The 26,259-nt window shown below is 35.4% G+C and overlaps 1 protein-coding gene across 3 annotated transcripts in view; it reads left to right on the top strand.

The window, feature by feature from the left end:
* LOC145690578 (uncharacterized) overlaps nucleotides 1-26,259 on the top strand; it is a 622,228-nt gene that overhangs the window by 147,015 nt on the left and 448,954 nt on the right. For all 3 annotated transcript variants that reach the window (XM_081765603.1, XM_081765604.1, XM_081765605.1), the window contains exon 2: nucleotides 20,847-21,135. In XM_081765603.1, the coding sequence (XP_081621729.1) occupies nucleotides 20,940-21,135 (196 nt within the window). In that variant the 5' untranslated portion in view covers nucleotides 20,847-20,939. The remainder of the gene's footprint in view (nucleotides 1-20,846; nucleotides 21,136-26,259) is intronic.

The following is a 26,259-nucleotide window of genomic DNA, read 5'->3' as shown; positions in this document are numbered from 1 at the left end:
CCTTAATTTTTACATGAGAATGAAATATGAGCATTGAAGTAGTCAGCCATTAGGATTCAATTTTGTCAGAATGATACCAGAATCGACTCCTGGAGTAAGCTCAACTTTCAGTCCTGTCTCATTTGCAGGTCTCGTCTCATACAGTTTCGTTGAAAAATATCTAAACATGTGCTATGAGTAGTATGCGAACTAAAGTTTTTTTTTTTAGCAAAAGAGATATAAATTTCTTGCTTTGGACTCTGCCCTGTAATCCAGTTTTTCTGGAAGCGAGGTAGTATGGTTGGGAATGGCCTATCAGATTCAAGCTCTGAACCCACATTAAATAGACCTTCTTTTATAACCTTGGTGTTGTATAAGGACAAAAAACAAAAATATACTGATAGCTCCAGTAATAGATATTATAGGAAAGAGATTTAAAAAATAGGTGGTTTTGAAATAGAGAAAAGATAGTACCCGAGCTTTATTAGTATTACTGGCATATATTACCCGCTTCGCTGGGTTGAAATGAAAATTTAAATGCACATCTCCGTATTTCATGTGTTCAGTACCCGTGAAGTATGCTGTTTTCGTTTTAAATGGCATCAATTTAAACAGCATCGGAAAGATCATTGATCATCTCGGCGACCCCAAAAATCATGGATTCGACACTGAGATTGGTCATTTTCGGTAATTTATATGTATATTTCCCCCTCCCCATGTTGCGGGCCAAGGCATCGAAAGTGTCACTGTTCATCTCAGCGATCCCCAAAAATGTGGATTCAGCACTAATTATCTGTCATTTTCAATCATTTTTAAATATTTCTTCCTCCCTCTCCCCCAAGCTGTGGGGTTGAATTTGAATTTAAACGGAATCGAAAGTAGCACTGTTCATCTAAGCGACCCAGGAAACTATAAACTCGACACTGATAGTGGTCACTATCTATCACTTTATCCCATTCCTGCAAGTGGCGGAGCTGATTTTGCATTTAAACCGGATCGAAAATGTCACAGTTCATCAGAATAATCCCGAAAGCTATGTATAAGACACTAATATTGGTAATTTTTAGTTATTATTATATATAGCTCCCCCTCCCCCGTGCTTCGTCACACGGCATCAGAATTGTCACTGTTAAACTCAACCACTCGTAAAACTATTGATTCTACACTAATATTAGTCAGTTTCAATAATTTTTAAATGTTTATCTCCTCTCCTCCATTGTACCCTCCCCATCTCCAACGATTAGGGCTGAACTTGGATTGAAACAGCATCAGAAGTGTCTCTGTTTGTCTCATCGAGCCCCAAAACTATGGATTCAACATTAATATCGGTCATTTTGGATCATTTTTAAATTTCTCTTCCCCTCTCTTACGTTGCTTCGTCAAAACAAATAGCCTAAAGTAATCCCTACGCCTAAGCTCATGTATGTTGAAAATATGATTTAGATCGGTCGGGTGGTTCAAGAGTGATGAAGTCACAAAGGCAGTCATTTTATTTTAAATTTTTACATATATATCTCCCCTCCGCCTCCCCTACTCTGGCTCGTCAAAGTGAAACTATAAAAACATCCAAAGCCCGACCCTCATATATTTTGAAAATTTGATCGAGATTGGTTGGGTGGTTTAAAAGTTATTAGGTTTTATATTTTTTTAATTATACCTCCTTCTCCCGTTCCGCTCTCCTAGGATCTACCGTTAAAGTGAAATTCACAAACTGTTTGTAGTTCCGAAACTTATGTATCTTAAAAAATTGATTGAGGCTAGTCCAATAGTTCAAGATTTATTAAGTTAAAAAATAACAACTTTCAGTCTTATATAAATTGAGTTTTATATATCTCCCTCTGCTTCTCCTCCCTACGTTGCTCCTCAAATTTAAATCATAAAAACGATCCCAGGCCTAAACCTCATCTATGTTGAAAATTTGATCAAGATCGGTCGAGTGGTTCAGGAGTTATTAAGTTTTATTTATATTTTTATAGCCCCTCCCCATCCCTCTGTTCTATCATCGAAGAGAATAGCGTAAAACTAGCCTAGCTTGAAACTCATCCATGTTACAAATTTGATCGAGATTGGCCGGGTGGTTCAGGAGATTTAGTCACAAACAGTGATTTTCAATTTTATATATATAGATATCTCCCCCTCCCCCTCTTCCGTGCTGCTTCACACGGCATCAGAATTGTCACTGTTAATCTCAGTTACTAAAAGTATGGATTCGACACTAATATTAGTCAGTTTCGATCATTTTTAAGTGTTTATCACCCTCCCTTTCCCCAACCATCAGGGCTGAACTTGGATTCAAACAGCATCATAATCATAGTTTCTCTCATCGACCCCGAAAACTATAGATTCAACACTAATATCGGTCATTTTTGATCATTTTCAAATTTCTCTCCCCCTCCCCCTCCCCTACGTTGCTTCGTCAAAGTGAATACCCTAAAGCAATCCCTACCGCTAAACTCATGTTTATTGAAAAATTGATTTAAATTGGTCGGCTGGTTCGAGAGTGATGAAGTCACAAAGGCAGTCATTTTTATTTTATCTTTTTACATATATATCTCCCCCTCCCCATCGTTGGCTCGTCAAAGAGAAACGGTAAAAAACTCCCAAAGCCTGACCCTCATATATGTTGAAAATTTTATCGAGATTGGTTGGGTGGTTCAAAAGTTATTAGGTTTTGTTATCTTTTATTTATACGTCCCCCTCCTCTCCCTCCTAGGATGTACCGTTACAGTGAAATTACAAAAATGTTCCAGATCCAAGCCTCATATATCTTGAAAATTAGTTTGCGATCGGTCAGATAGTTCAAGCGATATATATCCCCTCCTTCTCCTCCACCAACTTGCTCCGTCAAATTTAAATTAAAAAAGGAGCCTAGGTCTGAGTCTCATCTATGTTGAAAATTTGAGCGAGATCGGTCGAGTGGTTCAGGAGTTATTAAGTTTTATTTATTTCTTACACCCCCTGCCCCTCCCCTCAGTTATACCATCAAAGTGAATAGCCTAAACCAGCCCAGCCGTGAAACTCATCCATGTTTCAAATTTGATCAAGATCGCTTTGGCGGTTCGGGAGATAGAGTCACAAACATAGTGATTTTCAATTTATATATATATATATATATATATATATATATATATATATATATATATATATATATATATATAGATAGATAGATAGATAGATAGATAGATAGATTCAGGCCCGTGCTGGCCCACCGGGACACCGGGACGTGTCCCGGTGCGCCCTCCGAAATATCACAGTATAAATAAAGGTACAAGTTTTTAGTAATAAATTCTTACAGTTTTATTGGTAAAGAACCTGTGAAAGGTGCAGTGCGCCCTTTACATTAGGCGCCCTTCCGAGACCACATCAAAGATGAACGATTTTACTTACTCTTCTGTATAGCACAGTTCTGTACAATAAATACACACAGTTACTTTTGGCGAAGAACCCGTGAAAGGTACATGCGCCCTTTACATAAGGCGCCCTACGAAACATCACATTATAGATAAGTGGTTTTAGTTATTCTGTACACCAGCTTTGTTTAATAAATTCAAATACTGACAGGTAGTACAGAACCTGTGGAGAATACAAGGCGCCCTTTACATAAGATGCCCTGCGAAATATCACATTATTTTTTAAAATTTTATTCTTCTGTATTTCAGTTTTGTATTAAAAATTCATACAGTTGCTATTGGCAGAGAACAGGTAAAGAGTATAATCACTTACAAAATATTATAAAGTTATATAGCTATAAAACGAAACAATGTCATACATCAAGAATAATTCGGATAGTCAAATGTACGATGCATTTATGTAATACTACACTGACATTAGTCTCTAATTTACGATTTTTACGGCATCGAAGTTTTCACAGTCTTAAAATGCATCCATATATCCGAGCATATTGATTGTTCCTGTGTGTTTTAAAGCAGTGTTCGGATAATCAGTACCTGTTGTATTTCTGAAATGACGGTGATGATGAGTAAGGAATGAAATGGTGGAATGAAGAAAGTGGGAGGAAACGGAAGAACCCCGAGAAAACCCACGCACACGGTGTTTGTCCACCACAAAGAAAAAAAGTTCAGATGAGAAGGAAATGGAGGAGTCAAGTCGGGAAATTTTACGTTCTTTTACGGGGAAGAAATTACAAATTACCAACTAGAAACAGGGCTTTACGTTCATAAACGAATACGTAATATCAGCAATTACATAAGTTGAATTTGTTAATGATAGATTTTCTTTTACTTCTCTTAAGGGTCGGTGGTGTAATATTATTATTTTAAATGCACGTGCCCCAACAAAAAATAAGGATAGAAATTAAAAATACAGTTTTTACGAAAGAATAGAACGAGTATTTGATCATCTGCAATACCATATGAAAATTCTGTTAGGCTGTTTCAATGCGAAGGTAGGGCCAGAGGGTATTTTCAAACTGATTATAGGGAATAAATGTTTGCCTAAGGAAAGTTGTGACAACGACGCTAGATTCGTGAACTGTGCAATATCCACAAACCTTATCGTGAAGATTACAAAATTCCAACATCGCGACATTCATAAATATACTTGGACTTCATCAGATGGAAAAATACATTCAAACTGATCATGTTTTAGTAGACAGAAAAGAACAGCCTAGCACAACTGATGTTCGGTTATTCAGAGGAATTGATTGTGATAGTAAGAGAGAGACTATCGTGGAATAAAGGAAATATTCAATATCTGAAAACGGAGCGGTTTATTTATTTATTTATTTATTTATTTATTTATTTTTTAAATAAAGGAATGGCAGGTCAGAGGGGAGCCAGATTGAAGTGTCAAATAGATTCTCGGTTTTAGAAGGTTCGGAGTGCACTAGTGTTCAAGATACTTGGTTGCAATTAGAGATAACATTAAAATTTCAGCAAAAGAAATATTGGAGCACGCAGAAATACGTAGGAGCAAACCATGGTTCAACCAGGACTGTACTAAAGTAGCAGAGAAGAGAAAACAGAAGAAACTGCGTGGGCTACAAAATCCGAACGAAATAACTACAAAAAATTTCATTGTCATCTGGCAGAAAACTTCTAAAACTTTTAGAACAAAGAAACGCGAGTTTTGAAAGTTAAAATTAATTAACTTGAAGATAATAGTGAAAACAAAAACATTTGGGACATGTATAAATGCATCAACGAACTTAAGAAAGGCTATCAACTTCGTGCTTATATATTAAAGAAACCTAAAGGAACAGTTCTCACTGATACAGATAGCATCTTAAATAGACAGAAAGATTTCTTTGACGATTTGCTTAACACATAGCCAAAAACTAATGCGCGTGGAGAAAGTGAAATGCATGCAGCATAATCGTATATTCCAGAACCTAACCAGACAGAAATAAAAATCGCTATTTAAAAAAATGAAACACACATATCCGGGTGCAGACGAAATTCTGGTTGACTTAATTTTAGCTGGAGGGGAAAAATTGTAGAGCAAGATACACAAACTCATTCTCATTATCTGAAACAAGGAGGAATTACCACAAGAGTGAAGAGAATTAATCACTGTTCCAGTTCAGAAGAAGAGCAACAAAACAGATTTAATAATTATCGAGGCATTTCTCTTTTGTCAACATCCAATAAATCCTCTTAAACATTGTATTAACAAGATTGACTCCATACGCAGATGAAATTATTGGAGATTATCAGAACGGATTTAGGTAAAATCGATCAACTATCGACCAGAAATTTACCATTCGATTAATACTTGAAAAGAAATGAGAGAATACACCATCCTGGCACATCAATTATTGACTTTAGACTCTGGTAGGAGGGAAACATTGTACAACATGCTTACAGAATTTGCAATACCGAAAAGGTAGATTAATTAAGATATGTTTAAATGAATCCCAAAGTAAGGTTCGAGTAGAGAAATTCTTGTTCACGAGCTTTCACGTTGAGAATGACCTGAAACAAGGAGATGCGTTGTCATTATTATTTAACTTTGTTCTGGAGAACACGATAAGGAAAATCAAAGACAGCAATCAGGTCCTAGAGCTGAATTGTATTTCCCAGGTTATTGCGTATGCTGATGATGTAAATTTAATAGGTAATTATAAAAAAATAGAAAGGAATACAGAAATCTTACTTAACGCTTGCAGGGATATAGGCTTAACAGTAAATGCAGAGAAAACTAAATAAATGGAATTTTCTCGGGATCGTAATACTGCATTTTATGGATGCGTTAAAATACCAAATAATATTTTCTTTCGACAACGTGGATACTTTCAAATATCTAGGATCATTATTAACAGATTAAAACCATAATCAATAAAAAAAATGATGTCAACTGAAAGCAGGGATTTCGTGCTATTATTCAATTAAAAATCTTTTGTTGTCGCTAATTCTGTTGAGGAATTTGTAGCTTAAAATATAAAACAATAATCATGCCTGTTGTGCTGTATGGTTGCGAAACATGGTCATTGACTCTGAGGGAAAATCGCAGACTGAAAGTAACTTATTTGAAAACAAGTTTCTTAAACCAATTTTCGAACTCCAAAAGGAACGGGAATGGGGAAAGGCAGGAACTTCATAAGGAGGAACTGCATAATTTTATACCGTTTACCAAACATTGTTAGGGTCATCAAGTCTAGGAGGCTCAAATGGTCAGGTTATGTAGCCAGAATGGAAGAAATTTGAAACGCTTTCGAAGTTATAACTGGAAATCCAAATAGGAAAATGACCGTTAGGAAGACCGAGGTGCAGATAGAAGGACACTATTAAAATGGTTCTCGCAGAGATTGAAATATAAAATAGAAACTGTGTTCAGTTTTTTAAGGACAGAAATCAATGGAGAGGTTTTGTAAACGCGGCAATGAGCCTCCTGCGTCCATGCTATATTAAGTTGTTGATACATTTAGCTTATTTTTATTTGACAAAATGTTATTACAGGAACTAAACGTTTTTCTGTAGTAAAGAGGATTTCGATTCGAGGTTAGCTATTTACGTTAATACTAAAACAAATTTGGTGGTGATTTTTAATATAAAATGGCACCCATACTTTCTTTCAAAGTCTCTCCTCTCTCTCTCTCTCTCTCTCTCTCTCTCTCTCTCTCTCTCTCTTTATATATATATATCCGTTTGTATAAGCGCTCTTTTAGTAGACTTGTCCACCGCCCTCCTTAGTATCCCAGCACGGCCCTGGATAGATTAGTAGTGACGAATCTAGATATTGTACTATGGGGGCAACGTAAAATTTTAAGGCACTATCCCCAGCCCCCCTTTCCAACAGAACGGCGGATGCATCACTTTCACCAGTAGGAATCCTCTACATTGAGACTTTTTCCAAATAGACAGTACTGGCTTCGATAGAAGGAAGAAAAATAGTTTGAACTGCCGGATCGGGGCAGTGAAGAGAAGAGTCATCCTTTTTTTTAGCTACACAACACTAGCCGACGTAACAGCCACCGTGGTCTCGCATCACGTAGTCCATTTTTTAAAAAAAAACATTCAGTGGAGAGACCTGCGTACGTATTTTGAATTGCAGAGGAAGGTAGGTTGTATGCATTAACATTACAAATGTATGAGCGTACTGGTATTGAAATTTGAAAGATGTTTAGGCCAAATTGAATTCAATAAGTGATTGTATTTCCTTTTTAGGATCTTTTATTTTAGTGACTGTGCCGCACTCAGAAGACATAAAAAAGAATTGGCAACGCCACAGGCGAGCCCGCCTGAAACAAATATGCGCTGAAACTTTTGAGTAATTTTTCCAACCTCCATTCAAAATTTTCTTTATAATAACAAATATTATATTGTATATTTTACGTTGAACTTCGCTTACAAAATTTTGTTATTCTCTCCAAGATTTTAAGTTCAATCCCCTTCTTTTCGTTCTCTTCGTTGATAAAAACAAACGGCCTTTATTTTTACTTATTCGTGGCATGATTTTTGTTTCAAACAGGTACTGAACTTTGAATTTTGCGCTTAAGAGTAGCAGAAACATACGAGCTTGATATTCCTACGCAGTTACGAAAAACGAGCAATTATCGATTTGAACTCCACTAATTTCACTTACAAACGTTAACCTATTGCGTTAGTACTGCATCATACGTTTTCCTAAGATAATGTAATTTGTCCTTAGCTTTTTGGTTTCTCTCAATCTCCAAGCAGAAATAGACCAAATGCTTTCGATCTTAACTAGCTCATTTTCTTTCTATTTTAAATAATATTAAATTTGCGTACCAAATAAATGAATTTTCACTATGATACAGATAACCTAATAATTACACAGAAAAAAATTATTACAATCATAATCTTGAAATTCCGTCTCGTTTCGTCTCAAAAAGTGGAATAGTTTCCCAAATAAATCATATATGGGGGACAATTTTTAAAATGGCAGCGGTATTCAATCCTCTTAAGTGGAAATTGTCGCCGATCAGAAGAAAATTAATATGGGAGAACTATAAAATAAAGTAAACAGACACGCGTTATTTTATAATAAAATTACATGGCGAGTGCATTTTATCTAATCTAAAGCTGTTATCGTCGAATATACACGATTAAAGGAGCTCTGATTGACCAAATGAAAAAGACCTCAGCCATTTATCTCTCTAGAGGCGAATTTTTCTTCGTCACCACCGTGCGGAATACGGGTTTCTTATTTTCCTGAAAAAAGAAAACCGTTTCGGTGGGACACAGACACCTCCAAAACTTTGATCGTGAAATATCAAAAGTGCTAATAACAGTATATAAGAAGTGCTTGAAGGACATGGCGAATTGGAACGACATATTGTGAAGGGACAAAACGCAAAAAATAAACGAATATGTTTTTATATTTTCTGCGGATAAACGGTTTTAGGGGGCAAAAGCCCCCACCGAAAAATTTTGAAATTTGAGGCCCAAAAGGCAAGAAGAAGTGCACCGAATTGAATGACATTGTGCACAGATATTGTAAAAGTAAAATGAAATAATTAGGTTTCGTATTTTCCTTTAAAAAAACCGTAGAGTGAGTCAGGGACATTTTAAGCCGTTAATTACGAAATATCAACAGTACAAATAAGCATACGTCAAAAGTTCTTCAAGACTATGGAGAATTGCAACAAAACTTCGTATAGGGACAATTTGCAAAACAATAAATTAAACATGTTTTAAGATTTGCGGAAAGACAATGTTGGGCCTAGGCCCCATCAGAAAAAAAGTAAATATTACCGTAATAGCAGACGAAAGATTGGACCTAAGCAAATATATTGAGTGTAGATATTATATAATCTCTACGTAAAATAACGCATTTCGTGTTTCTCAAGTGTCCGTTTTGCAAGTGGCCGATCAACAGCAAACTGGACATAAATCGACACGTGTTCTTGTTTCAGCGCATAAACTTAGTAAGGGTTAAAGGTGCCTCCTGAAATACTATAAAATACGCTATACTGTTTGTACTTGCAGTCGATCTGTCAGATTTGGAAAAAAAATCGGATGGAGACAAGACACTTGTGAAACATGAAAGGCCATATTTTACATATCCTATATCTACATACAATTTAATTCGCTTCGGTCCACATTTCCCGCCACTCAACGCCTCGGTCCACTCAATAGTTTTTTTTTCTTTCAGGAAAATACGAAACACGTATTGCCTCGTCTTACCTCTACAATATTTGTGCACATTTCATTAACTTCGGCCCCCTTCTTCTTGCCTTTTGTGTCAAATTCCAAAATTTAGGACGCCGGCACTTGCGCACAAAAACCGTTTTCCTCCTAAAATTAAAAGAAACGTATTCGATTACTTTTTGCCTATTGTTCATACACAAAGTTTCGTTGCAATTCTTCATGTCCTTTACACACATCTGGCATACTGTTACTAGCACTTTTGATCTTTGGTGTGAAAGATTTGGAGAGGTCCGTGCCCCACCCGACACTTTTTTCCCAGGAAAATACGAAACCCGTATTCTGTCATTTTATGTCTACAATATCTGTGCAAAATTTCATTCACTTCGGTTCACATCTTCTTACCTTTCGGGCGTCAACTTTGAACATTTTGTGTGGGTTCTTTTGCTCCCTAAAACCGTTTTCCCGCAAAAATAGAAAAAGCCCGAATTCGTTTATTTTTTTGCGTATTGTCCATACAACGTTTCGTTGCAATTCTTCATGTCCTTCACAAACATCTAACATACTGTTACTAGCAATTTTGATATTTCGTGATCAATGTTTGGAGTGGCCCGCGAACCACCTAACCGTTTTCTCCAGGAAAATACCAATCCCGTATTCCCTCATTTTATGTCTGCAATATCTGTGTAGAATTTTATTTATTTCGGTTTAGTTGTTCTTGTCTTTCGGGTGTCAATTTCAAAAAAATTTGAGTGGGACTTTTAAATTAAACCTTTACATTATATGTAACTTTTTTCTGTTTTGTGAAATTCTTTTTTTTTGGAGGGGGAGGAGTGAAATGATTTCCTCTGATATCTGTTTCTTGCCATTCATCTTGTTGGAACTGCTTAAGTAAGATAATTTTGTAACTTTTGATGTCATTTAACTCCGTCACGATAATAAAATTGTCATTCTTAACAATTTGTTTTATTCTCTTATTTGCAGTTTGCCTTACTTATATATTTATTACAAAATTGAGGTTTGGTCCAACACCTTTCGAATTCACAACCAACCCAACCGCCGAGCTTTTTGGGTTGCCTGCTATTGCAGGAAGAGGAGAATTCCAGGTTGTAATGCACTTTTGGAGTCATGTATACAAGCATATCGATTTTCAAGTATTTATTCCAAGTTCCTAAAACATGAGATTATAGGTCCCAAAAAGGCTCATTTACATAACGTAAGGCATTTCTTCATTCCCTTTCAGACCCCCTAAAAATTAAAAATATTCGTTTTTGGCAATTTTTCTGTGAGTTAGTCCTGAAAAGCTACAATCATGTAAAATTTCAACTTTCCACGTCAACTGGAAGTACCCCTTTATTTTATATCAGTTCATGTAGTTTTATTTATAGTTAGGATTAGGATAGGATTTTTTGTTGTAGGTGGATACAAAACATCGGATACGAAACTAAATAACTTTGTTCCGACTTTAATGAGGTTATTTTTACCTCAAGAAACTGAAATAAATCTTTTCAGTTTTACGAGACAACCCAGGGAAAACTCAATAACACGATGTTTGTCCACCATAAAGGCTATTTGGCGCGAGATGGGATCAAACCAGAGTCCTCATGCACCAAAGATTTTATTTTTTCTATTTATACATATTTATGGGCCTTACTGGTATCTATGGCTGTAAGCCCGTAACATATAAGAGATCACATCTTTCGGCGAGCATAGTATCCGGGGAAAAAGGGCAGCGACCTGGGACCTGTACGTTAGGTATCATCCCGGCATTTGCCTGATGTGAATGAGGAAAACCACTCAGAATGGCTGGCCCGGAAAATTTGTTACGTATTTTCGATCGAATGTCCCCACTGGATTCGAACCTCGGACCACTGTACCAAAGATTAGGATTTTATCACTTTCTAAAAGTTAACTGATTAATCGAACATTCCTCAGTAACTTTATTTCTGTAATTATCTCTATTGTACCTAATTTCACCTCTTAACACTATTTTCACTGAACGCGACAGGGACACGAATACACGAATGTCGAAGACAGTTAAAATTCTGCATATGCTTTCCCATCTGGAATCAAACCCAAGACTACGTAAACCATCACGCACTAGACTAGGTCCCATTTTCTACCGCAAAAGTGTTCCATAGTCATAAATATACTCACTTATGAAAAGAAATTTTACGAACAAAAGGAATTTACTCCAGATAAAATCTACGGCTTCCAACTCCCAGATGACATCAAATTCAATAGAAAAGCTGTGAACTAAGCACCACCCATAACATTTCTTTCAATTGCGAAGATTTTGTTTGGCGATAAGATGACACAAATCCACCACACGCTGAAATTACTCGCCCTCCCCTTGCTCTCGCTATAGTGGTTTAAGGGACCGGGCGGTATGAGTAGTTACGTAAACTCTTGTTCTGCATTTGTAGTTTTACACCCCCTCGTAGAGCTGGAAATGATTCATAAGGTCAAACAGGTTTCAAATTTTTCTTCGGATGTAGCAACAGCGGATGGATGGAGAACGAACACGGTTCATCGCAACAGAGCTCAGTTCGATTCCCGGTAGGGACTCATGTAATTCGGAATGCACGTAATAAACTAGCAGGGTCTCATACTACTACTACTACTACAATACTACTACTACTACTTCTACTACTACTACTACTACTACTACTACTACTACTACTACTACTACTACTACTACTAATAATAATAATAATAATAATAATAATAATAATAATAATAATAATAATAATAATTTGGCTTTACTATATTTCTGTATTCCTAATTTTAATTCCCAATCTATCCACCACCTATTGAAGGCTGCGTTGGCTCAGTGGTAGAGAGCTCACCTGTGTTGCGTGGGGTCTCTGACTCGATCCCAGCTCTCATCAAGTGAGCTTTGTGTTCGACAAGCACTATGTGTGTGGACTGTCTAGGAATTATGTTTGCTCCTACTTCCTGCATTCCAGTATTTCGTTCGTTATCATTCCCATCTGTCTTTCCTTTGCATAGGAGCATGAAGTGGAACGTTAAACTCGAAGTGAATATTTGTACTTCACGTGTTTTTTTTTTTTTTTTTTGTTTTTTAGTTTGGGTTTTAGATACATGTGGGAAAAGTACTGACCACTATATCAACGCTCTGTGGTCCTTCTCTGTGGCCTAGTCGTAAGAAGGTGCGCCTCGTGTGAAGAATAAAACTTCCTGTGAAAAAATAACTGGAACGCAAATTAAAGTGGTTCATATCGTATCTAAAATTAGGTCCAAATCTAATACTGTATAATCACTGAAAGAGACGCTAAAGTTCAACCAGCAACAATCTCTCATCTACGGCGATAGTGACTTCACCAAACGACTTTAAGAAAACCCACCCTAGAGGAACCTAGAGGCGGATCTAAAAGGTAAAAACTGGGCGGGAGGCAGCCAGAACTCAGCTTATGACATGTATATAAGAAGATTATTATAAACTTTGAAAAATATATAAACAATAGCTTGATTATTTTTGCTTGATTATTTTTTCAAACACTGGGGCTAGGCCCCTGGCCCCGGGAGAGATTCGCCACTGAAGCAACCTACTCAGACAGGAAATATTATCTATTTTTACTAAAAAAATGTGATTAAAAATTTGCTCTGAATATCCAACCCAATAGGATAAACCACTCTCTATAGCCTAAATACAGAGAAAAGTCAAACTCTACAGGCTGTTTTGTTCAGATGGATTTTAAATATTTGCAATCACGTTCAATGCTAACATCACGCTCACAATTCACAACAAACTGCGAGAAATGTTTTGTTTCGATTCTCGTCTCGAGAAGGTTAATACCTATTTTTTAAGTTCGAGACGACATGAGAAACATAATTAATCTCGTGGGGAACTCGAATTCACCCACGTTCTAGATCTCAAACACTGCTTTATTGTTACATGATTCATCACATAAAACTAAAAATTGATAAAGTGATTGCACGAACAACACGAAGATCATTTATCAACGCTTAAAGATGCACAAGTCTTATATAACTAACTAACTATAAGAAAAGGATAGTATTGAGGTTATTTCAGGTTAGATGAAGTGGGACACATGTCTGCAATCAGTTACAGCGCTCTACTTTATCTCTGGATGGGCCAGATGTAGGCCATAGAACAGTGTGATAACCTAGCTTCTTTCCACGATTACCTAACTAACTAAGTAACTCTATGGCTTATGGAACCCGGCGGTTCAATACTGCTTTCACAAAAGTTCTCCACTAACTTCTATCCTTAGCCAATTGGACACAATTTCTACTTTGTATTCCTATCTCTGCGAGATCCATCTTAATATTGTCCTCCCATCTGCGCCTAGGTTTTCCTAATGGTCGTTTTCCGATTGGTCTTCCAGTAAAGACTTTGAAAGCGTTTCTACTTTCTTCCATTCTAGCTATATGACCTGCCCATCTAAGCCTCCAAGACTTGACGACCCTAACAATGCTGGGTAAACCATATAAATTACGTAGCTTCTCGATGTGAAGTTCCCGCCATTCCCTATTTCCGTTCCTCTTCGGTCCGAATATTCGTCTCAGGATCTTGTTCTCAAATACTTTCAGTCTATGTTTTTCCCTCAGAGTAGGTGACCATGTTTCGTAACCATACAGAACAACGGGCATGATTATCGTTTTATATATTTTAACCTTCAAATTCCTCGACAGAATTCGCGACGACAAGAGATTTTGAACCGAATATTAATACGAATTCCCTTATGCTTTTAATCGACATTTAACTTCTTCATGAATATTATTTTCGTCTGTTAATATTGATCCTAGATATTTGAAAGTATCCACTTTATCAAAAGTATTATTTAATATTTTAACGTATCCATAATTTGCTGTACATAAACATTCATAAGTCTTATATAATATACTTTATAATAAATATGGCTTAAATGTTGTTACCTAGATACCCTTTCTGAACGTGAACCTCTCTGACACTGAAGGATTCTTATAACTTCTAGATGAAATTAAGAAACAAAATCAGGGCATAAAATTTTGTTGAGTTTGAGTTTAACGTCGCTTTCAGCAAGGAGGCTATACGAGATGGAACCTAATAATTAACGTGGAATCCGAAACACAAGAACCCCCGCCGGGAATCTAACTCTGAACTCCTTCACCAAAGGCGCGTACGCTAACCGTTAGCCACGAATGAGCTTGATAAAGTTTATGTATAAGTTTGTGAGAACGAGAAAAGTTTATCTACAATCGAAACTAGACGAGAAAAATCTTTGTGAGTCGAGACAAGACGACACTTTCACCAGGCAAGACGAGAAAATCTTAATTTTCGTGCGTATCGTGCCAATAGTACTAATTTTATTCTTACCTAATTGATCCGACATTACACTTACTCGACCTCACACGCATTAAGTCATTAATATCATTTCGTCATTACGCTTACTCAGCATCATGATTACAACATAACTAGTAAATCACACTCACAGCACCCTTCCGAGCGACTTTACACTCACTTATCCTTACACTCACATAAATGAGACAAGACAGAAAATAATATTTTCTCGTCTTCTCTTCCCGTCTCGAGACACATTGTAGAACTGTAGTTTCGTCTCGATTTTCGGAACTTTTTCTCGTCTGGTCTCGATTGTTCTTGCCTCGTTTTGTAATTTATGTAGAAAATGTGTGCTCTGTTGGTTTCTTAATTTAATTAAGAATTAATCAATAGCCTTCCGCTGCGCGAGAACTCCTTAAAGAGTAAAATGTAGCAACATTTAAATATGTTTATTATTACAGTATATTGTATAGTGACTTGTATATTTTCAAACGTTTATTAATGCTTTATTAATGCTCTACTAATGCTCTATTACTGCTCCTAATCCTCTATTAATGCTCTTCATTTTGTTCGTATAACCACTCCATGAACTGTATAATCAGTTTCTATATTACGAATCATGTAACAATAAAACATTGTTTGAGACCTAAAACTTGGACAAACTATTATCGCCCACGAATCTACAGAAAATTTACGTCTTGTCTTAAATTTGAAAATCTACTTCTCGTCACGACAGTTGTCTCATTTTCGAAACGAGACAAGATATTTCCTGCATTGTGGACAACAGTATTGCCTATTTATTTTTAAAAAAAAGATCACATTAACGCGGTAATTAGAATGTATAAGTGAGAATAATGTATAACTCAGGCTATGAATTGACTTGGTTGCGAAATGACGATATTATTTAAATTCAAAGAATGGGGACAATATCACTCAGTGGTAGACTAATGGAACGGATCTCTGGTTATCAAACCATGTTAGCTTGTCTGATCAATGTCGTTTCCACGGGTTATCTCGGGGTTTTTCCATTTCTTTATTCCACTAAATCACTTCATAATCATTCACTTTCATTAATAATGTTTTACGGTACAGGCTACACCGCATAACATTGAGTTGTAAACAGATATATTTCAGTTTCCACTTAGAAGTTTCACTTTCCTACAACTTTAAGCGTTTAAAATGCAAACACGCACTATATATATTTACATATACATATATATATTCTGAAACTTGTTGTCCTATATTTCTTGTAATAAACAAATTGAATTTATTAACCAATTGTAAAAACCCGAACAAGGCAATCTCACAATTATTTTATAGTCAGACTATATTTTATAGTCACAATTATTTTATATATTTTATTCGTAAGTTAGATATCATTCATTATCGGGACATAATTCGTTATTTGTCATCCGGATATTATCCGTTATCCGAATATTATATATCATCTGGACATTATCCTTTATCCGGATATTATCCTTTAACCACTATCCGAATATTATCTGTCTTCCGAATATTATCCGTAATTCGGATATTATCCTTTATCCGAATATTATTTGTTATCCGTCATCCGGATGTTATCCGTTATCCATGATCCGGATATTATCAGTTATCCGTTATCCGGATATTATCTGTTGTCCGTTATTCGGATATGATTCGCCATCCGGATATTATCCATTTCCGTCATCCGGATGTTATCCGTTATGCATTATTCGACATTATTCGTCATCCGAATATTATCCATCATCCGTCATCCGGATATTATCCGTTATCCGGATTATCAGTTTCCTCAAAACGGACATCAGATAATTTCTTATCCGGATATTTTGGGCATTCGTAATCTGAAGAGCAGTTACATCGGCAGAAGTTCCATTTTGTTCGTGAACCTGCGGGATGTAACAGATCTGATGGCAAAAGACCAGAAGGCATGACGCTAGTACCATGGAAGAGGGGAAGGATTTTTCTCTGGGATTTCACCTGTTTTGACACTTTAGCGTCATCTAATCTCACTCTTTCTTCATCTCGAGAAGGAGCTATTGCAGCCTGCACAGAATGCGAGAAAAGAAGAAAATATAAAGATATACTCGATAGATATGTTCGTGCCAGTAGCCATTGAATCGAATGGCACTTAGGGCGTCGAAGGGCTCAATTTCATCAAAGAAGTAGGCTAACGTATTGCATACGTTACTGGTGAAAAGCGGGCTACTACTTTTCTGATACAACGTATCAGCATAGAAGTTCAGCGAGGAAATGTGGCTTCCATTTTAGGTACATTACCTACTGGCAAATTATTAGAAGTTTTCCTTTTATAACTTACTGTTCAGAATTTGCTGTTTTAATTTTCTTGTACATTTTCAATTGTTAGATAAAAGAAATTTAGTAAGAATAAAATTATATGTATGTATGTATGTACGTATGTATGTTCATATAATCATTTCAGGATATAAGTATTTATTATGTTTAAAATATAACATCTGAGATGTGGTAGGTGTTGAAAGAATATAGAGTACATAGCTCGTTCGCTTGTATAGCTATATAACTATACGATGTTTAACCATTATATGTTACTACTTTCGGCAACCCTCCCCCCCCAAAAAATGTCGAAATTTACTGTAGAAAGGTGTATTCCACTTTTTGCAGAAAGTCGAAGTGTTCGATCAGGGAAGTGGAAATCATGTAGTGATGTGGCAAATTCTTTGAATATTAACATAGGTAGAGGGTGTTTGAAAATGTTAGTTCATACTCTGAGATTAGGTGTTGCTAATGTTTATGCTTTCAAACTAGATCAGAGAAATGATGTGATTTTAGTAGTGCAATATTGAGTAGCTATGTGATGGTTGCCTACTCTTAGCGAGTACTACATTTAGTATTTATTAAAGTCTTACTATAAATGAACATTAATGGTTATCAGTACGTGTACGTGCATTTAAGAAAACGACAATGAAGAGAATGTAATCAGCTTCTATTTATGTTTCGAAAGTTTTAGTAGTATACTACAAACAAAGTTATTTATTAGATCAACTTATTCATTACGACTGTAACTTATATAACAGTCAACTGCGTTTGCAATTTTACTTACAAATATTCTACAAGTATGTTATGCTGTTGGTGAGTGATGTGCCAAACGGAGAAGAATCGTGTCCATATACCCAGTTGTCAAAATTGAGCTCAGTGAATGCGAAAGTATTATTTACTCTTAATACGTGGTTATGGAGTTTGGAAAGGATCGTATACCGAGATGAACTATTACATATTTAATGATACGTTCACCAAACACAACTTAATTTCGAGATCAGCTCCGGAAAAGACAATTCGATTATTTTTTACAGAAAGTGGAAGATTCTAGAGCCGTGTTGGATCAGGGAAACCGAAATTATGTAGCAAATGAGGTATTTTTTTTTTGAATGTGATGAATTCATTTATAGAAAATTCATTTATTCAGTTTTTGAGTTTTAGAAAATGAATTTATTTATTTAAACTCATGATACGTCAACAAATAACGTTGTAGCATAAAATCTTGCTAAGTGCATTTTTTCGTCGAACTGATCACCACATTACATTTGGGAAGTAGTCTTACAAAATATCATTGATTCGGCATTAATGTAAGTGTTATTTTATTCTCTGAGTAAGCAACACTTACGTTAAAATATCAGATAAAACAAAATATGTCAATACACATGGGTGCAATATGCAGCGATGAAAATCCACATGGGTGGATAGGACTACATTTTCAGTTTTCTCAGGAATGAATATTTGAATAGAAATGACAGGAAACATCATTATAGACTCCCTTTTCATTTCTGGTAATCTGAAAGACAGAAGTATTTGACAATGCTTCGCAATATACTGTCTTGGCCAACCAAATCTTCAGACATAATTTTAACCGCGTTTTGTTCCAACAGGACAGGGGGCCATCACACTATGAATGGGACAACGTTTGTTTTAGACATTTCCACAATGATGGATTAGAAAACGAGGAAGGATCGAAGGTTCTGTAAGATCTCCTGATTTATCATTCCTTGACTACATTCTATGTTTAAACTTTCTACAACGTGAACTCTCCAATTTTTTAAAAGTTGATCTATTGACAGAAAGTAAACTGGAAGCAGTTTGAGCACTTACTTCGACGTATTGTGAAAGAAATGTCATGATTTCTTGTCTGTACTCTTTGTAATTTTCAGTGTACAGTTACCCCAGTATAGTTGAAGCTTCCCATGTTTATTCTCAAACATGTCACAATGTACCTTATCTCGTAAAGGAATGATGAAAGATCGAGAATGAGTTTCGAATATTGTTTATGGAAATATCCCTGCATAAACTGGTGTAACAAATGTTTTCTTCCTTTCTAAAAATGTCGTGTGGTAATTCAATATAGCAGAATCCAAAATAGGTGTCACGATATTCACACCGCTATCCGTACCTTTTAGAAGAAAATGCGGGAAATTGCCAATGGTATAGAAGTAACTAAATTTTAATAATTTATTACGAAATTGTCTTTGCTCTCCTATCTTACTTCGTTAACTTGAAAGAGAAACATCTTTACTAATATATTTAATCAAATATTCTCAGACTCGATAAATGAAAGCATTTGTATGTAATTGTAGTTTTATAAAAATAAATACGAAAAATCAGACATATGAGAAATTTATCTGAACAAAAATAACAAACTATAATGTGAGTAGCTTCAATCAACCAATTGAGCAATGCATAGTCCTTATCAAAAGGCGTTAACACTTTGAGATGATCTTTTCTTTCTTATAGAGTTCTAAAGATACTAACCGAAACACCCTAAACTGTTTTATGTGGTTTTCTTTTGAGTCGGATCCTTTTAATATGGGGTTCTTTTGACCAGGATCCTTTTCATGTGAAGCTCTTTTGAGTCACCACTTTTGAACTTACTATCTAATATATATATGGCATTTGCTTAGTAGGCAGTTTTAACTTTAAAAATAAAGTTTTTTCGACACCTCTTACGGATAGTTCTCTTAATATCCATATTCATATAACGTAGGATTCCTTTTATTCTTATTTAAATATTTTCTTCGTAGATATGAAGGTTATTTCAGGTTTATCTATCTATCTATATTACAGGAGCAATTATCAGCCTGCACTCTGCGAAAAACGCTTCTACTAAGGAAAGATACTAGAATGTTAGTGTGTAGAAGTGGCGTATTTTCATATTAGTTTTTTAGAGTAAATATTAGGTTATGTTATATTGGCATTTAGCCTCTTTTTCGATACCTGGCCTCTTTATATCTGACTTGGATTACTGGTTAATACAAAATTTAAAACTCATAAGTTATAGGCGGAAATCGAACATGGATCTCCCGGGTCGAAATAAATGTTAAAAAAGAGATCGGAATGTGATTTTGTTCAGTATACATGTCCTTAGGTGCTATAATACATAGCTGTTATATATTTAAAAATTTCTTACTTTCAATCAAGTAATGGAGTTAAGTATTTTGACTGGATAGGAGAGATTATTCAACGATATAGGTGTATAAGCGTTTTAGTGTACATTAGTAGACAATTTATAGAGAAGTATTTTTTTCAAACTAAGGACAATTTTCCCTACCTTCCTCAAATGATGCCCTGATTCATACATGAATGTACTTTGTAAATAATATACAGGTTCTTTACTGAGCAAAGGGAAGCAACTTTAGTATACAGAATTTGAATCCATCTGAAAATGAAAATTTATATGCTAATCCACAATGTTATTCACTAGTCCTAGAGCTTGCGACTATTTGCCTCTTCTGTTGGTTTCAGTTCATAATAATATTGATGGTGTGTATTTCAATGGATTTTATCAAATAAAATGAGTAGTCTTCTTAAGTATCTAAAACCGTGATGGATTCAATGATATTATTATATCTAGTCTGTATTATAATTAATAACTATTTAGTGAATGAAGCAAATTGTTTTTATTCAGTCTATAGATTGTGTTTTCTCTCTCATCCTATTACTATTAATATTTATTATTACTTTAGGTTTTCCTGAATTCTCCATTTGACTATCCCCATGAAATTGTCAACAGTTACACTTATGAGAAAGGAAAACATGGAGAAACATTATACGGCTTTATGACTACGATATTACAAACAGTTAGCACACCAGCTGTTGGACAACTGACATCGGAACAAAGGAAATGTTACTATAGACGGGAGAAAAAGTTGAATGTGAGTCCAGTCTACTCACAACTTTCGTGCAAAATGCAGTGTGAATATGAGGAAGCAATGAAAACCTGCAATTGTTCGCCTCTTGTGTTCTTTTATAGCGGTAAGATCATTATACGTGGTTGTGGTAATAATGTAGTTACTATATATAGAATAAATATGAACTAGTTTGGGCATTTTATAAAAGTCGTCACATTTTAATTGAAGATATAACTTTATGTTAGATACTAAGTTGAAAATGCTAATGGAAGTAGTGATGTGATTTTAATTGGTTCGGAGGTATTAGTTGAATTATTTTAATTTAAATTTTTAGCACAGAAACAACTTAGTAAATTATATATTTAACTAGAATGGTTTACTATTTCTGAATTAATAAAATACTTTGTAGATTTAGCATTTAGTATATGTACCTTTCTTTATTAATTTACTGAAAGTCGTTTTGAAATTTATTTACACAATTTATACAGAATATTCTAAATTACCAATACAGATTATTTTGTTTTCCCCAGCATTAACCCTAGAAAGGCAAACTTCACTGTCAACCCATTAAAGGTAAACATACGTAATATTTCCGTACACACTAAATAATGATCTATAAATATACGATTCATATAGAAACTCTTATTGTTGGTTTGCTCAAGGTACCAAAATTGAAATTGTATTGTTTAGATAGTATTACAGCACAACTATTATCCAGGGCCGTAGTTTGTGGGGCCAGGGGTGACAATTGCAACCTAGGGAAGCTCCCCGAGGCTTGAGACGCCCCATTTTAAGACAAAATTTTCTAACTTCGCATATGGTACGATCATGAAATTATAAATGAAGCATCGAACAGGTTCGCTACATTACATAAACAAAACAGCACACAAAAGGTAAATAAAACAAAAATGAGTCGTGAGCCCATTTCAGTAAACAAGTATTTACTATTAGGGGAGCTAGAAATAATATTTATTCGTATGGCTTTGAGATTTGTCAATATTGTCCCCTTAATTAATTTGTCATGTATGGAACGGGCCCAGGGGCGTAAGTAACGGCTCCGCAGATCTTGCCGTGTGGGAGGGCCCGTAGGCTCCGGGGGCCCATAAAGAGAAGAGAAAATGGAAAGAGTGGGGGCACAAGAATTAGAAAAACAACTTTTTCTAGGGGACCCAAATACACATATTAATGTTTGCCCCCTGCCCCCCCCCCCCAAAATATAGTTACGGAGCTGCTATTACCCTAAATCTTTTATAAGTACATAGAAAAAGCAAAATAAACATTATTAACACTTAAGAACAAACCTCTGAGAAAGTCTAGATACATCACTGATTATTTTTGTTACTAGGAAATATTGAATTAATATTGAATATTTCTTTCACATTATATGTCAGATTGGTTCGCAAATCACACACAGTTATAACACATTTTGATCTGATGTTCACCACATACTGGCTTATTGCAGTTATAGTAGTGTTCCTTCTTGGGATCTTCTCACTTGAATCTGTCATTGGATTTGTGTTCCAGGGACCGTTCTTTTTTAGCAATTCACTAACACCACTAATTTTCACTTGCCTTTCGTCAAATGGAAATTCATTTGTCTTCTGATCTCTAAAATATACTGCTCTCTCTGTCTGATTTTATCCAAATTCCTCTCTTGAATGCGTGGCGAGACTGCTATTTTCGTTTTTATTACATGTGGAATCTTTCCGCTTCTTTGGTTAGATTTGTGGTTTCACATTCAACAGTTCGAATTCCTGACACAAAATGTTGTTCAATATCATTTTCACTGGGGTAGTAATCTGGATCTTTGTCGGAGTCATCTGCTTCTTCTTCTGATCTCACATGAAATTCAGCGTTATCTTCCTCCATTTCTGAATCTGAGGTTGCTCTAATATCCGTAAAATAGCTTCCACGCTATTTATTGCACCACATTCGTCCATTTTTGTAGTAATAATTAAATATTTACGAATAACAATGATCAATTGATGGTAAACATACGTAAAAAATGCGTGCAAGGAAACTAACGCTAAAGGTAAACACACGCTAAACTTACGTGTACGATTTTACATCAAAAGGTAAACATACCCAAATTTACGTATAAGGTTCTACACTCAATCGTTTGGCACAGGCAACATAACACCTACCGAAGTAATTAACGTCGGAACTTCAAGCCAACAAACCCTCGATAGCTTATCTAGAGGTTTGTATTTCTACTAGGGATGAGCAAAACCGTTTTTTTTATAAAAACCGAAAACCGGTTTATATAAAAACCGAAACCCGAAAAACCGACATTTCGGTTTTCTCCAAAATCGGTTCGGTTTTTCACCAAAACCGGTTTCGGTTTTCTCCAAAATCGGTTCGGTTTTTCACCAAAACTGGTTTCGGTGAAAACATTTCGAAAACACATAAAACTATTTCTGTGGAAATGGATTCGGTTTCCGGAGAACAACGGAACACCATTCTGGTCAGAAATAGAACAAATTTTGAAAAAAAACCGGAATCGGTTTTGAAGAAAACCGAAACCGGAGCAGGTGAAAAACCGAACCGGTTTTGGAGAAAACCGATAACCGGTTTCGGTGAAAACCTTAACGGTTTTTTGAAAATTTTCAAAATCCGGTTTCGGTTTTTCTAAAAACCGAAAACCGAAAAACCGGTTTTTGTGCCCACCACTAATTTCTAAACACAGTTCCTCCTACGTCACATCAGTGTTTCCAACTCGTACACGTAAAATTTACGTAGTTTACCTTTCTAGGGTTAAGATAAATATTTGGTCGGCTTCCGGAAGAAGGTTAAAGGATTATTTGACGTTATAATTTCCGATGTTAGTATATAATCAGATTCACAATTATATAACTGTTTCAATTAATTCTTACTTGAGAATGTGATTGATAATGCATACATTAAAATATGTTAAATAAGAATTGTGCAGAACAGAGTGCTCGAGAACCAACTTGTAATTTCGAAAGTATGTGTTTGAATTACATATGATGCATTTCTAATGTATTTAACATATGCAGTGTTACCACTGGCACTAACTTTACTACAGCACGTAATTCGTAGAGCACACATTTTTCACATCATACTTTTGGATGAAGAAATATTAAATGTTTTGAACGGTCAGACTCGGGATAAAATAAAGTTTACCATTGTACACCACACTACGAGTGCTCCATTTAATGAACTAGATTGATCCAGTTTTAAATATTCAAAAAATAGGTCATTAGACATGTCATTTCCAGGAAAATGTCCTTAGTAATCGATTTCCGTATCTCATTTTTTATACTTTGGAAATTTACAGTTACGAACGTGGACATTTAATATAACTTTGCAACTATTACCTGCAAATAATAATTACGCTGACTAAAGGGGGGGAAATGAGAAAAGATATATATAGTATTTTATAATAATTTAGGCGAAACGGGCCTCTGCATAGTTTGTTTCTGAAAACTATTATTATTATTATTATTATTATTATTATTATTATTATTATTATTATTATTATTATTATTATTAACAATAATATTTTCATCGGTTTTCGGTCATTTCTTTTTCCACTAATTTTAATTATGTATGAAATCTTATTTCTAATTGATTGAAACTAACAAATATTTGAAATTATGTAAGTTAGAACGATTTTCTTGACATTCGTATTTCGAGATTTAACACAATTTTACTTAATTAAAAATTCGAAATTAACGAATTGTAATTAACATGTTCTTCTCAAGAAAGTAGGGGATAGTGAATAATTAAAACCGCAACTTGGAAAGGCACTTGTTTAATTATTGAAAGAACAATATTATCTTCTAAATATGACTAAATTTACTTTCACACACTCCGAATTTACATTTAAAATAGAATTGTAAAATGTCGTTTGTATGTAACTATTAGGGCAGTTAAGTATTTAGTGGAATGTCGAAATCTCCTGAAGGACAGTAGTAACTATATTACTTCCGAAATCATGTGCAAATTATGTTGGTCAACACTATGGTCATTACCATCAAGATATAGTTCGTCAAGTGTTGTGATATTCCCGTTTATTTATAGAGGTGCACAGTAACATAATATCGGGACACTAATAATTTATGTAAGACTAAATTATTTCTTAACAGGTAGACTTTTCATCCTGTTTTGTGGATTCTATGAGTAAGTATCTTGATGACAAAGTGACAATTTTATGATTTCCGAGAATAACAAGTAATCTATATATATAAAAGAGAACGTACAAATCCTTTGTTAGCTCATCACGCTAATACGGCTGAACCAATTTCTTTCATTTTTGGGGGGTTATTAACCCTGGAACACATAGGGGGGTGCTCACGCACCCCACTCGGTGTTTAAACAGTGTGGAAATAAGGAATATGCCACTGACGGTGCTACCCTCTTGTGTATTCCTAGTTTATCATCTGACTGCAGCAGAGAGGGGTGCGCCGTTCCATTGCACAGAGAAAGTTTAGTCAGAAGTCGGAAAAAGTGTGTTATTTTGCTGTTTGGGGTGTTGTGGCACCCCGCCTATGTGTTCACGTATATATATTTTTTGATACGTCACTTTCATTAGAGATAAGACATTGAGTGTAGGTTGGCTTTACAATCATGTGGACTTGCAAGGCTTCATCCTCGAAGGTGAATAGCATGGTACTTTTTAGAAATGCTACGCAGAATAGGGGAATGTCCTTCACACGACAACATCTATTGCGTGAGTTGGGAATGCAGCTAGTGACTCCCCATATGCAAAACAGGCTCAGGACCCCCCTTTCAACTCCTCTTTCAACCATGATCAAAGAAGTACTTGGTGTAGAAGATGACGTAGGACAGGCTCATGTACCTACACCAAAGCAAGGCAGGTGTTACTTGTGCCCGAGATCTGCAGATAGGAAGACAAAATCATTCTGTACCGGGTGCAGCAAGCCAATTTGCGCTGAACACAAGAAGTTTGTTTGTGGCAACTGTGTGTAATCAAAACTGAGGTGTACTTCAAGAAATTATTCATTAAATGCTTCTTAAGAAAGGTGAAAATGTGTTTCTTTCAAAAATTAAAAAAAATCTACAAGAGATCCACATATACTTATGGGGTGCTAGAGCACCCCACTATGTAAGCACGTGTGTAAAATTTCCCTATGTGTTCCCGGGTTAAGATTTGGACCCTAGATGGTTTTTATCATATCACTTTAATTTTCAATTACCAGTGTCTTGAGATAATTGACCATTCAAGTGTCCATAACGTAGAAATCCTTTGTTAGCTCATCATAGC

This window comes from Thermobia domestica, chromosome 7, assembly GCF_964235325.1.
Source record: "Thermobia domestica chromosome 7, izTheDome1.hap1.1, whole genome shotgun sequence".
Lineage (NCBI taxonomy): Eukaryota > Metazoa > Arthropoda > Insecta > Zygentoma > Lepismatidae > Thermobia > Thermobia domestica.
Note: the sequence above shows the minus strand (reverse complement) of the source record. Positions and strands in the feature narration are given on the sequence as shown.